We start from the raw sequence: 14503 nt of genomic DNA, 5'->3' as shown, positions 1-14503 counted from the left end.
GTTGAAAATGTGCAACAATAGTGATAGCTTTTTTTTTTTTGGTTTTTAATTTTGGTGGATAATCGTGAATTCAAATTTGTGAATGAATTAGAAAAAGCAAATAAAACAAGAGATAAAAATATACGATAAAATATTGAACGATTTAGAATTCACTCGTCGGTGGATTGGGAATAAGTCCTGAACTATTAGAAGGTGCCGAGCCAAGTGTCGCTTCATCATTAATCGCTGGGGATTTAAATGATGGACTTATGACAAAAGCCAAAGACACTGGACAGTATTTATATAAATATCTCGAGCCACAGGATCGAATAGATAAAATCAATTCTATGGTGAGTATTGTCTTGTTTTTTTTATTAAATACATTTTTTATGAATTAAATAATTATTTTTAAAAATCTATTTTCTTTTTTTTTCGGAAAACAATGAATTTTTTGCTTTTTTAGATAACGAAATTGAAGACTGCACTTGACGTGGAAACTACCTCAAGAGTTGAATTATCACAAAATAGCGAAACAAATTCAAACAAGTTGATTGGTCAAAGTGATTTAAGAGTTCAAGCATTAAGTGTTTTATTGTTACACTATTGCACAGGTTTACAGCACGCGCAAGAAGCTTTCGATCGGCCTAAAAATGATAAAAGCTTGTAATTAAAAATTTTACCCTCTTTTTTTTTTGCCTGTACAAGCTCTCGTATATTACGTAAGTCAATTTCCTAATTAAGGAACATTCAATCGTATTTATATTTATATATATATAACTGAATATCAAACTATTAGGGGCACATTTCTCTATTCTATTTAAAAGCACTTGATTCTTTTTTATATATAGCTCTTGTGCCTATTTATTATGATGAATCGTCAATATCAACTATCGAATTCATATTTACAAATTTTCTTATTTAATATCATAATCGAGAATTTAAAAAAATTTCCGTAATTTTTTTTTTTTTTTTATTAATTAATATTAGAAACGATGAACAAATTAAATTTGCAGGATTTTGTTATTTTTAATAGAAAATAATTTTTTTGTTTCGCAATAAATTTTTTTTCAAAAATATTTTCAAAATAATAATTTAAAATGTACTTCTTGACTGATATATAAATGTCCAAGTTGATAATATATATTGTTAAATAGAAAAAAAAATATATATAAAATTGATAAATAATTTTTACTACAAAAAAATAATTTTGAATAGAGAAAAAAATAGTTGAAAAATATAAAAATTAGTTTTGAAATATAGAAAAATAATTTTTTTTCAATTCAAATAATACTCAATATGGGGGGTTTTTTTTTTTTTTACGTTCAAATAGTGTTGTTTTTAGTACCAAATATTAATATATTTTTTAGAGGAAAAAAAAGAGTGCAATTTTTAAACAAATATTACCTGAACGTTAATTGAAAAAAAATAACAAATTTACTTTCTATTTTTTTATAAAGTTAATTTTTTGATAAATTTTCTATTTTTATTGTTGTACTTAAAATGGTGGCTACTCTTTAAAGGAAAAATCATTCCTTAGATCTCTCTATATACATGCACTTAATTAATATATTTTAATTTTATTTAATTTATAAATAGCAAAAGTTAAGTTTTTATTATTTAATTATTGAGTTATTTTTTAAATATTTAATGGAAGCTTGGTAATTTTTGTATTATTATTATTATTATTATCTATAAAATAATTATTATAAATTATTTAGAGTTAGTTTTTTATTTAAATATATTCTAGTAGCTAATTTAAAAAAAAAACATTCTTTTAAACGTACAAAGTAAGATTACACCAATTTCACTGCATTATCAACGAAAATATATGATTTTTAGTGACTTACTCTAAATATCAATTAATAGATTTAAGAAAGAATAAAAAAATCGATATTAAAAGATTCTAAAGATTAAAATAGTTCATAATTAGTAGACGGCGTTCAGATAAATACAATATTTAAAAATACACTTATATATAGTGATATTTCAATTAAACGGCCTCAAACTCAAATGATCGTGACGTATAAATAAATGAAAAAAGAGAAAAAAATATATATATATAAATATAACAAAACAATATTATAAAATTGGACGAAAGTTTTTATTATATTATTCTTCGCCTTTTGTGTAAAAAAAATGTGCTTTTTGGCAAATAAAAACTTGATAAAACCGATAAAATGTTTTTCTTCTAGACAAAAATATTTTTTAAATTGCTTTTTTTCAAAATAAATTTCTAAACAATTACGTCAATCGAGAAATTTTGTTTCATTGTTCATTTAAGTCTGCATTTTCGAAAAAAAAAAATGAACAAACCCGCTTTAATTGAGCGCGCAATTTTTTTGATATAACGCGACAAATTCAATTCCAAGTATAAAATACAAAAATAAGCCGAATTTTTGCCGACAAAGACGCGCAAAAGCTTTTTTGAATATAAGCAACACAAAGGCAAAAGCCAAAGTCCTCTACTTTGAATTTTGTTGCGTCAAGTGTGAGCCAAGGTTTTCTTTTTGTTACAAACAGATTTCCACGTTTTCGTACGCGAGAACAAAAAAAAAAAAAAAAAAAAAACGGAAGTGATCGCCCACGATTTTCAAAAATTTTTTGACGTACAATAATCAAACAATGACGTCTTATACGTCTATATTGTGAAACAATTAAATTCTTCCGTATTTTATAATATAGGTTTCAAAAATTCTCACTAAGAAATCTCACTAAACAAAAATTATTTTTCATCTCATTCCAATTTTTTTTTATTTTAAGAAAACCATTAATTTACAATATAATTTTTACATTAAATTTCTAATCTGGAAAATTTTAATAAGTTTTGAAAAAAAAGATTTTCAGTTTAATATTGAGATAAATTAATTTGAATTTGTTCTCGAGTGAATAGAATGATTAAGGGGGAAAAAAAATGAAATTTAAAAAAAAGTTAGTGACATTCTGAATGTATATTCAATTGAATGCAAAAGTTGTCAAGTCCGTTGAGGACGTTAGACGAGAAATCATGGGGGATTTTAGTCGACGACTCTATTTTTGGAGCTAATTGCACGCGCAGTATTTGTTGGCCACGGGCCAAACATACCGTGTAGCATATAAACATTTTATCCCTCTTGGGCCTTCGATTCGGCCAACACACAAGGGAATAAAGAGCAAAGACCGACAAAATTTGTTTCTTCCTTTTCGAAAATTTTCGCGACTTTCAATTCCCCCACAAGGAAAAGTCAAATCTTTTCACAGAATTAAAAAAAAAATAATTATAAAATTCTTTAAATTATTTTTAAAAATCCAAATTCAATTATTTAATTCCTAATTACTTTTTTAATTTTTCACTGTATTTTAAGTAAAAATTTTGTGAACTTAAAAACATTTTTTAATTTTCTAACAAAATTTTCTTTTTAATTCTTTCTTTTTTTTAAATTTACAATAATAATAATTGATACCGGAACTTAAAATATATAGAAAATAAAATTCAGAGAATAAAATTTTGGCACAACTTACTTGAAAATTCTAGAAATAGTAATGATGATGGAAAATGTAGAGAGCGAAGCGTGGAAAAAAAAGGTCAAAGACTTTCCTTGTTCTTTAGGAAAATTTTCGAGGCGAGACTTTTTTTTTTCTTAAATATCGCCAATATATCTTTCTCTTGAATACCACATATATTTTTTTCTTCCCACCTCAAATCTCGTTCTCGTTGAATATATATATATGTCTCAACATTTTCTTTGTCCGGATGAGAGAATTTTTTTTGGCAAATTTGCAAAAAAAAAAAAACTCTCCAGACGAATTTTAAAGTGCTTCCCTAAAATTGATATTCTCATTTAATATATATTACAAAATTATTATTTTCATTATAATTGAGTGTTAATTAACATTTTGAAAGTTACATAAAAAAAAAAAAATGTAATTAAAGAAAATAAAATGGAAGATGGAAAAAAAAGAGGAATTAAAATCTTAAACATAAAATGAAACATATTAATGAAATTAAATATTTACCTTGATTCATTTATATGGAAACTCGTCGAATCCTTAAGTGAAAATCGAGTTTGTCGCAGTAGGCACTTTGCCGAGAAAATTGAATTAAACAAAGTAAAATTCGTTGGCCACTATGAATTGATGACAAGTAGGAAATCCCAATATGCTGAAATTTAAAATAGAATAAAAAAAATAAAGAAATTCTTTATAGATAATATATTTATACGCATCTTACAAAAAAAATATTCCAATAATATTTTTAAAAAAATCATTTTGCCACAAATATTTTCAAGTTCTGAATTTTTTTTTTTTACATAGGAAATAATATAAAACTGTATAAATAATAAAAATAAATATTCGCGAGAATTAAAATTAAATTTTTTTTAAATATATAAAAATATTATTATTATAAAAATAAATTAAATTAATATAAATTAAAATATTATTTATTAGACATAAAAATAAATAATTAATTAATTCAATAATTTTTGTAAAAAAAGGACAAATTAACTTAATTGCAAAAATTATAATTTGTGACTAAAAAATTTATTTTCTCACAAGTTGCCTTAATAAAAATTTTTTAATAAACGTGGAAAAATATTTCTCCCCTCCCAAAGAAAAAATTAACAAAATTTTGGAAATATGAATTTGACAGGTTGTATCTCGCGATCTCCACGTGGTTTTCGTGCTCTACAGTTGTTTTCAAACAAAGAGTAAGAGAGAAGGGATCATCGTCAGCTGATCATCGGGTGGGAGTGAGTGCGAGGGCTTAAATAGCACTGAACATATTGGAACTCATCAGTACAAGGCAACGTCTCCACGACAGGTTTCGGTGCCTTTAAATAATTAAAAAAAAAAAACCGCTTTCGGCTAGCTACGGATCCTTTAAATTGATTCCGAAGGAGCCTTTCGGTTATAAAACAAAAAAAAAAAAAAATCTAATAAAATTCTCTATCCTAATTTTTTGTATCATAATAAAAAAGCACAAAAAAAAATAAAGAAGAGAAATTATTAATACAATAACAAAACGTAAAAGAAAAATTAATATAAAAATAAATAATATAAAAATTAATATAAAAATTAATAAAAATAAATAATATAAAAATTAAGAAACAAAAATAAAATAATAATAAATTGTAAAATAACAAATTGAATAATCGAAAAAAGAAAATTGTGTGTGATGGTGTTGGGTGTTTAAAATAAATCTCATCGGGTATTTATTTTTTTTTGGAGGAATACAAACGGAAACAATTTGTTGCGGCCTCAAATTATTGTGAATCAAGAGAGAGAGACACTTTCTTTGAGAGTTGAATCTTTGATCCGTGACGAGGAAGAAAATTTATATATTAGAGGACATAAGATGAAGCCACCAGCGTATAATGCCGAGGAAGTGCAGCAAATCTCTCAGGAACAAGGGGAGAGAAATGTGGCGATGGCAGTTTGTGTTCAATTGGCTGGCCGTGCAATTATCAGGGTAGTTTCGCGATGTGAACAGGCACAGGATAATTGCGACTTAGGTAAGAGAGAGAGAGAGAGAATAATCCATTTTCTAATCACCAAAAATTAAACTCAATTATCCAATTTCGATGATTTATACACACGATCAAGAGAAATTGCTTCCTTAAAAAAAAAGAAAAAACAATGATTTATCTCTAAATTGTACAATTGTACAGAAACAGTAAAAACTGTAAAAAAAAAAAACAATAATTAATTCATTTTTTTTTCAATTAGAATTCCTCACGAACTGAAGTATTGAACAAAATTGAAATATTAAAATAAATATAATAAAAAAATTATTTTAAATATTTAAAATTTGTCAAAAATTTAATTAAAATAATAAATTATTTAATAAAATGCGCACTTCATTGATAATATAAATTTTATCTGATAAGATAAAATCTACATTATTCAAAAATAGGTTTCTTTCCGCTTCCTTAAACATTGTCAATGTTACAAAAAAATTAGTTTTTTCATTTTTTTGCACGAAAATTCAACCTAAACAAAATAAAAACATTTTTCAAAAAAAAAAAATGATTTAATTTAAGCTGAAATGGTAATTTAATTAATTTTTAATTAATAAACTTTCGATTTTAATAATTCATGAATAACGATAAAAAAAAGAAACTAATTATAAAATAAGAGAATTTTTTTTAAAAATAAAATTCTAATTGTAAAATAACTTCCCAATTAAATAATAATGAGATGACAAATATATAATTTGGCAATTAGATCATTGATCTGTCATGATCTCAATTCTCAATAAGCAAACTCGATTGATGCAATGATTATAAAGACGTTTTGAAATTAATTTAAACATTTCGTAATGACAATGATCCCGATTGCTTTGAACTTTAGAAAAATTTCAAAAAAAAAAAAAAAATTTGGAAAAAAAACTATTTTTTTTGCGCATTTATTTTATGCGAGAGAAATAAATATTTACACATCATAAAATTTTCAATTAATTTAGAATAAAACTAAAAATAACACACCTTTCCTTGTAGATAGTTAATCGACCTTAACGCGACTGTTTTCATTTTTCATACGCATTAGGCCACAAATATATATATTCTTCCTGAGTTGGCAAATATCTTTTTTTCTATTTCGAGGATGTTCAGACTATGTGCGTAAAAAAAAAACTTCCTGGTTCCTTGTCGAAGAAAATTGTATATATAAAACATAAAAGAGTCCTTGCAACGTCCTTAACTGGCCAAGATCGTCGACCTTGGTCTCTTATTCCTTTTTTTTTATTTCTCTTCTTTGCACGTTTATTTCCAGCTTTTGAATTGCACACGTGACTCATATATCCCTTTCGGATGTAATAAAAAAAAAAAATAATAAAGAGCTGAATATAAATCGAAAAAAAAGAACTCGCGGGAAAAGTGAGTCGATTTATCCGTCATTTATTACAAATGAAAACGAAGTTTCTAATCGACAGCGGCGGCGAAAGTCAGCATGCTCTTTTACTATAACACACGTGTTTATATTCACGATTCTTTAAAATTTTTTTTTTTCTCTCTCTCCTTCTTTTTGTTTTTCATTTCTTTCACTATAATGACTCATCTAAAATAGAAAACAAAATTATTTAATTAGAAAAATCGATTGAAATATTTGATAATTTATAAAAAGAGAAATAAAATTAGAGTACAAAAAAGGAAACAAAATAGATTATGAAAGAAATAGAATTTTTTTTTTTTGAATAATTGAACTACTTGATAAACAAGTATTAATGTAATATTAAAACTACCCACGCGACGTTTATTACATCTGCGCAGCACTTTCCATCCTGTTTTTTTTTTTTCTGTGAGCGCAAAAATATATGGCACATTTTATAAGCTCTCGTGGCTTTTGACAATAATTGGCCTTTTTTTCATTGTTCTGAAAAAAAAAATTCTTCTCATTATTTCGAGATAAAAATATAATAATAAATAAATTTTTCAAACTAAATAAAAGTAAAAAAAATTAAAAATGCGCTTTTTAAAAATTGAAATAGAAAAATAAATATGAAACTTTTTCATATCGGGAATAAAAGTGAAAGACCAGAGAAGATAGTACATAGATAATTAGAGAGAGATAAACATTTATAAATTACGCAATTCATCCGGTCTTTGTCTTCTTTACCTGACAATAATATATATATAAAGGAAGCAAAAATATACAAAAATTACTTTTTGAAGACACCCGCAAACATGAGCCATACAATAATAATTAGAATTAATCAGACATTGATACTTTCTAATTTCGCGGGTCAAGCTCATTTCGTTGTTTTTTTCATAATTTTAAAAACAAAAAAATATTTTTTCAATAGAAATTATTAGCAATAATAAAATATAATTAAAAAATTATATTTTACCTTTTTGGAAAAATAAAATTCATTTCTCCCCCTTTTTAAAAAATGAATTCTTATGAATATGGAATTGGAACATTCTGTGTGTTTATATAATTATGTATAAAGTTTAGATCAACATCAAGTAGGTAATATTGTCTTGAAATGCAAATTCCTTTCTCTTTTCTTGTCGTAAAAAGCCCCCTTCATTGTCTTTTTCCTATGGGGTGGTCGGAAGCCTTCGTACAACTTGATCCGCAATAAATGTTTGTATATGTGTGTATTATACGCATAAATACACGAGGGAGACCGTGAATATAATACAAAATACAGAGCGCCTCCTTATATGGAATATTATCTTCTTTAAAAGGTAACTTGCTCTCAAAAGGTCCCTGAGGCCATGCGCGCAACTTCCACCGACAATTTTCCGATAATTTCAAACTTTTTTTTTTTTTATTTCTAGTGTCCCTTTAATTTCATGTTTCACTTTAGAAAAATTTTCATTCTAATTTTTACACAATTTTCTATTATTTAATTCCTTTGGAAAAAAACATAACCTTAAAAACTCGATAATAAAAATCACATGAAAACTCAATATTTAAATATTCAAATTAATTTCAAGATTAAATTAATATAATTTGACAAAACTAAATCATTTCTATAATTTATCATATTCTAGAAAATAAGAGAAATGATTTCTGGAATAATTTGTATATATTTATAAATCAGCTGACTGTCACTTTGTCAGTGTTACCAACAAAGATGGCGAACGCTGTCACAAAGATTATATTACGCTGTCAAGAAGCACAAGAAAACGAGAGTTTAGGTAAAATTAATTTTAAAAAAATCTTACTTCTTTCATCGATGTAAATTATTAAAATTTTGAACAATATAAATAACTTTATTTTAAGTTAAAATATCTACGCATTAATATCAGAAATCTACTAACCTACTTTACACAAAAAGTTATTTTTAAACTAATTTTTTTTACGTCTTGTTTTTCTTTAAATCTAAAAAAATAAAGTTATCTTTTTCTTTTCTTTTAAATATTGTAAATCAGTAATTATATTTTTATTACTTTTCTAAAGAATTTAAATTAAAAATAAATTTTGTTTTAGGTTATTTTATTTTCATTTTTTTTTCTATTAAAATAACGTTTCAAACAATAATAATAATAATAAAAGAATTCTATTAAATAATTATTGATTATTATTATCAAAGGCAATAAATATTGCCAAATTATACAATAAATATAAATAGAAATAGATTTAGAAATAAAAATTTAAAAATAACTTCAATTTTTTTTAGACACAGTTGGCATGACTGAATATAATAACAAAGCGGGAATTTTCAAAACTAATAATAGGATACTTTTGTTTAAAAAAATTACCGAATTTGAATTTAGTAACGCTTCTCGTTTACGAAAAAAATATTTATTATCAAAAATTAAAATATATTTATTAAAATAAAGATTTTGGTGTAAAAAAAAATTTGTTTAGTGAAAACAAAATTATTTGATAAAAAGAAAAATATTCCTCGATAAAAACTATTAATTCGCGTCTTTCAAGTGAAAATGAATTTGAATTCCTAAATTAAAATAAAACATTGAACAATAGTATTTAATTGGTAAGCAAAAACAAATTAGTGGCGTTTGAATTATTTGCGGAAATTCACACACGATCGTCTTAACGAGTCAGTGCACCCGGAAACATTTTTTTTTTGTAGGGCAACTGAACTATGTACTAATTTATGTTCATATGCTCTGTAAATAAGGAATGAATAATCCTCCTTGGTCTAATGAACAGTATTTAAAATAAGATATATGTTTTATATCTAAAGCTTACGTGTTGTAAATAATTCTGGAGAAAGTGCAAAAATCAAGACCGTGGACAGAATTTTTTTTTTTTTTTTCAAATATACAAGGAAAAATAATTATCACCCAATAAATTAATCTTTCGTGCAATCAAATTTTATTTAATTTCAAATGAAAAACATATTTTCTCAATTAAAAAAAAAATTAAAAAATTCTATGTCGATCTTAATTTCTTTCTTTCTCTGCGAGCAAATATTCAATTTTAAAATTTAATTTTTTGTAAAATTTTCAAATTAAATTTTCAAGATTTTTTTTTCCTTTCAGATCTCTCGGAATGTCAATTAATGCAAGTACCTGACGCAGTTTATCATCTAATGCGACACACAGAATTAAAAAGATGCGATCTCTCTGGCAATGTTATCACGAAAATTCCACCAAAATTTGCCGTCAAATTTTCGTTAATAACAGGTAAAAAAAAAGAGATGAAATTTTGTAATTATTATTTTTCGTTTATGAAAATAAAAAAAAAATTTATTTTCAGAATTAAATTTGAGCCACAATCAAATGAGCAAACTACCGGAAGAGCTTGCCGAATTGCAAGCTTTGGAAAGACTCGACATTTCCCACAACACATTTATTGCTCTGCCTTCTGTAGCTTGTCGAATGTCACAATTAAAACGACTTCTTGCCAACAATAATTCTATCATTGGTAAATAAACACGTCCTTTCATTTATAATATTACAAAACAAAAAAAAAAAAAAATCTTGAAAATTCAATGTTAAAAAAATAAATTATAATTTATTAAAAAAAATAATTGATTTCCATTTTAAATTATCTGTTATTTAATTAAAAATTTTATAAATGCAAAAATAATTTTTAAAAAATTCAATTAATTAATAAAATTAAAAATTTTCTTACAAGAAATTTCCTCTTAATTATTGAATAATAACAAAAAAAAATATCAAATAGAAATTTTAAATTGGAAATCAAATTTTTTTTCTTTTTATTTTATTAAAAATAAATATAAATAAAAAAAATTAGAATTTGCTCACTCAATTATGGATTTTCATTTTCTTTTAAACAGAAGTCGATGTGGAAAGGCTGAAACTCGCTCCAACATTGGAATTCGTCGATTTAAAAAATAATCCATTAACCGCCCGATTACATGAATTACTTGGTGCTTTTGCGAGGATACAAATTGAAATTTCACCACGACAACTCGAAGACTGGGAAGATCTTAGCGTTTGAATTCATTCTTTCTTTTTTTTCTTTTTTAAATAAGGGCCGATTTTCAGGCTTTTATTTCAAACAAAAATTACTGCCTCTGCTCTTGGTTTCCTCCAGGACTCTGCAAAGGTATTAGGAAAAAAAAAGAGAGAAAAAAAAAAGATTAGACAGAATTTTGTACAGTAAGACAAAAAAAAACCAATTTGAATATTATTTTTTTTTACACTAAATATTTCTTTTCGAGAATTTTTATAAACAATCTTTTTAAAATGACAATACACGAATTGAAAATAATTTTTTTTTAAAAATTTAATAAATAAAATAATAAAAACATAATATAAAATGAAAAGATTTTTTTTACTAGAGAAAAATTTTAATAAATAAAAAAAATTTCAAATTGGTTTCTACGATCGATTGAAAGAGTGAAATTTTAATGATGATGAACCTGATAATTGTGACTAACAAGTACTTATAACATTTCGGTTAATTACCTTCGACTGATTTTATTACTATCGCAATTTCCATGACGAGTCGTGCGCGGAGCTTCTTTTATTTATTTCATTTTTTTTTTTTCAAATACCTCAGTCACTCAAGGTAAAAAAAAAAAAATTATTTCAAATTTTCCATCGAAGCTCCACTAAGCTGTGATTAAAAAATTAAGTAAAGAATTGATTCAGTTCTCTCCACGTGAAAATTGCATTTTACACTTTTAAAAATTCTGTAAAAAGAAAAGAAAATATCAATTAAAAAAACAAATTTGTATAAAAAAAAGAACAATATTAAGATAATTTTAATATATTTAGGAAATAATAAATATATTTTTAATATTAATATAAATTTTTCAAAATATCTGAATCAATCTGAAATCTCGTCAACGCTAACAATTTTATTTTTTTTTTTTTTTAATTATTAACGTAACTCGTAAGTTTGAATTCTCTTTTACTATTTTTTAAGATAAAAAAAAAAAATTTGATATAAATATAAATATTGTATATGTATGTAAATCTAATATTGATTAGAAAAAGAAAAAGTACTGCCAATGTTAAATAAACCGTTGGTGCCTTCTTTTTTTTTGTTAAACAAAAGAAAAAAAGTGATTAAACGGACTTTTAACTAGAATCTTTAACTTTCGATTATATTCGAATTTTGTATTTAATTTCTTCTCTATATTATATATATAAAAATATATAATATATAAAAAAAAAGATGTGGCGAAAAAGTTTGTATTTTTAGCTCGTGTTAACGAGCGAATTATATTGTATTTGCGATCTAGTCAATTGTCCATGGGACGTGCAATACAACCATACACAATACGAAAATTGTTTCTTTTTTTTCTATTTTCAACCAATTTCCCTGAATTTTCTGAAAAATAAACATAATTATAGAATAAAACTTTAATTATTTTAATAATTAATATTAATTTAATTATTAACATAATTTTTATATTGATATTAATTTAAGATAATTATTAAATAATTATTAAATAATTATCAAAAATATAAATGAAAAAAAAAAAATTGTCTAGCAAATAAGACAAAATTTTTCCTAATATTAAAAACAAAACAATTGAATTATATTGGTTTAGTACCTATATTTTTCTATATCAATGAATAATAATTAAATGTATGAGTCATATAGTTAATTATCTACAATACTTGTCAATAGATAAAAAAAAATCACAAAATATACATATACATAGAATGCTATCATTGCTCAAAAAAATTCAGTTTCTGATTACTGAATTTTTTCTCAAGCAAAGCTAATAATTACAACGTTGGTAATTATTATTATTATTATTTTTTTTTTCTCTTCCAAATATTGAGTTTCGAATTAAACTTTATTTTTCATTACAAAGGAAATGAAAATTTAAAAAAAAGAATTTTCTATTCTATAGAAAATATTTCATTTTTCTCACATAGGAATTAATTTCCTAATTATTTTTGAAATTGTCGTTCAATTGGAAACTCATTTTTACAACTTTTTTTTGACGAACATAATTAAAAAAAATTTTTTTTTCCACTTTCTTTACTATTAATAATAGACATTTTTTTTTGTAATTTGTTTCTTTAAATCTAAGTCACAGTTTTTTTTTTTTTTAAATTTTTTCTCGTTTTTCATTTAAAACGAAAAAAGCAATCAACTTCTCTCGTGCTTAGTATCTTTTTATCAATAATTATAACTGCGCCAATAAATTATATATAAATCTGTGAATTACGCATCGTAATCTCAAAAAATATGCGTGCGGACAAAAAAGAAATTGTCTCTTTTTTAATTTTTCTTTAAAAAAAGCACAGTTTAAGAATTATTCTAAATTGAAGTATATAAAATACAGGTTTTCTATTATTAATATAACTGGGACGAAGCAAAAAAAGTTTTTTTTTTCTTTTTCTTTTTACTAAGATAAAATAGGAAAATTTGCTTCTTTTTTTTTTTATAACTTAACTTCGTCGTTATAAAAAGAAAAATTGTTTTTTTTTTTTTACTTTAACAATTAAGTATTCTATTTATAGCAATATGTACATTAACGTGGACTAAAATAGACGCGACGGGCGGTGATGACTACTTAAAAACTAGGTAAAAAAAAAAAAAAAAAAAATTATTTAAATTTGCACCGATAAAGAATGCAAAATCAGATCATGAGAAATTGCCCCATGAAATTACGAGTCTTCACCGAAAACTAAACTATACAAAAAAAATTCTTTTCCGGATGGGTGAGTTAGGGTAATTTTCTTTTTTTTTTTTTTTAACTCACCAGCTTTGACTAGCATTCCACTCCGGAATTTTAAATGAGCAATTCGCAAATATTTAAAACAAAAAAAAAACATAATCCTGAGCACGAGCATTTTTTTTTTTTTTTTTTATAAATATATATCTAACTAGTCAATTTAATTGGCAAAACAATCGCGAATATAACGAACAAAAAAAAACGTATTTTTAACATTAAAATTAATATTAAAAGCGTCAGTGAGTCCTTAATAAAAAGTACAAAAAAAACGAACAAATAAACAGTTTTTAAATACAGAAAATTTTTAAGATCCTCGTGAAAAACTCGTAATTTGTGATTCAACGATTAAGATCAAAACATTCATACTTTCTTTCTCTCTCTCTCTTTCTTCAAGAACCTTTTTCGACAATATTTACAAAGCTTAAAATTTAACGATAAAAAGGGCTTTATGAATGAGTCATTCTAAACAAGTTTCTTTTTTTTTCGACGGAAATAAAGCATTATCACCTGCAAAGAAAAAAGTATTGCACGCAATTTGAAAAAATTGGATTGCATGATTGTGAGGTGAAATTTTTAATTTTGTGGCACATAAAGAAAACCACAGAATGATTATTCTGGGTAATTTTTTTTTTTTTTTTTTTAAAGGGGCTTAAATAGAATAGTATTACTTGTTTTTGTTCCTAGGCCCTGTTGAAGATTTCTTTTTTTTGGGGAAAAAAAAAAAATTTCCTTCCCAAAGAAATTTGACTTCCTTTTTTTGTTTAATGAATCGATTCTTTGTCCTCTAGTTACCAAGTTCCAATGGCTAAGTATTGTAGAGATGACATTCTATGTATGATGTGGGAACAAATCCTTCGATTGGCTGTGAAATGCGACGAACTCTCGTCCAACCATCGCCCGCATCAGCCTCGATCATATAGAGTTCCTCACCATCGTACATTGGTATCGATCCTTCACTAGTTG

The 14503-nt window shown here is 24.5% G+C and overlaps 3 protein-coding genes and 1 long non-coding RNA gene across 12 annotated transcripts in view; 2 read left to right on the top strand and 2 right to left on the bottom strand.

Moving 5' to 3' along the window:
- LOC127277202 (probable phospholipid-transporting ATPase IA) overlaps window positions 1-1021 on the top strand; it is a 21006-nt gene extending 19985 nt beyond the window's left edge. For both annotated transcript variants that reach the window (XM_051298095.1, XM_051298094.1), the window contains 2 exons: window positions 147-329; window positions 443-1021. In XM_051298095.1, the coding sequence (XP_051154052.1) occupies window positions 147-329; window positions 443-646 (387 nt within the window). In that variant the 3' untranslated portion in view covers window positions 647-1021. The remainder of the gene's footprint in view (window positions 1-146; window positions 330-442) is intronic.
- LOC127277215 (uncharacterized) overlaps window positions 1-10778 on the bottom strand; it is a 12790-nt gene extending 2012 nt beyond the window's left edge. Inside the window, exons 1-5 of one of the 3 annotated variants that reach the window (XR_007842344.1) lie at window positions 7802-8325; window positions 7200-7326; window positions 6441-7011; window positions 3973-4117; window positions 3478-3778 (exon numbers count right to left, since the gene is read on the bottom strand). This is a non-coding gene — a long non-coding RNA (uncharacterized LOC127277215). Of the gene's footprint in view, window positions 1-1087; window positions 3779-3972; window positions 4118-6440; window positions 7012-7199; window positions 7327-7801; window positions 8326-10640 lie in introns of those variants that run through there. The other 2 variants (XR_007842343.1, XR_007842342.1) reach the window with 2 other exon arrangements.
- LOC127277210 (leucine-rich repeat-containing protein 40) lies at window positions 4748-13642 on the top strand. 2 transcript variants are annotated; one of them, XM_051298114.1, is made up of 4 exons: window positions 4748-5468; window positions 9912-10055; window positions 10129-10296; window positions 10673-13642. In XM_051298114.1, the coding sequence occupies exons 1-4, from the start codon at window positions 5312-5314 to the stop codon at window positions 10834-10836; spliced, it is 633 nt and encodes a 210-aa protein (XP_051154071.1). In that variant the 5' UTR covers window positions 4748-5311; the 3' UTR covers window positions 10837-13642. The 2 variants fall into 2 exon arrangements, with proteins under 2 accessions (XP_051154071.1, XP_051154072.1); XM_051298115.1 differs by lacking the exon at window positions 4748-5468 and adding an exon at window positions 8447-8600.
- The window catches only part of LOC127277203 (formin-binding protein 1-like), a 34551-nt gene continuing 33135 nt past the window's right edge, over window positions 13088-14503 (bottom strand). For all 5 annotated transcript variants that reach the window (XM_051298096.1, XM_051298099.1, XM_051298097.1 and 2 more), the window contains one exon: window positions 13088-14503. In XM_051298096.1, the coding sequence (XP_051154053.1) occupies window positions 14346-14503 (158 nt within the window). In that variant the 3' untranslated portion in view covers window positions 13088-14345.

Source organism: Leptopilina boulardi, unplaced genomic scaffold (genome assembly GCF_019393585.1).
Source record: "Leptopilina boulardi isolate dan_hultmark-lab unplaced genomic scaffold, ZJU_Lbou_2.1 LbouV2_165, whole genome shotgun sequence".
In the NCBI taxonomy this organism is placed as follows: domain Eukaryota; kingdom Metazoa; phylum Arthropoda; class Insecta; order Hymenoptera; family Figitidae; genus Leptopilina; species Leptopilina boulardi.
Note: the sequence above shows the minus strand (reverse complement) of the source record. Positions and strands in the feature narration are given on the sequence as shown.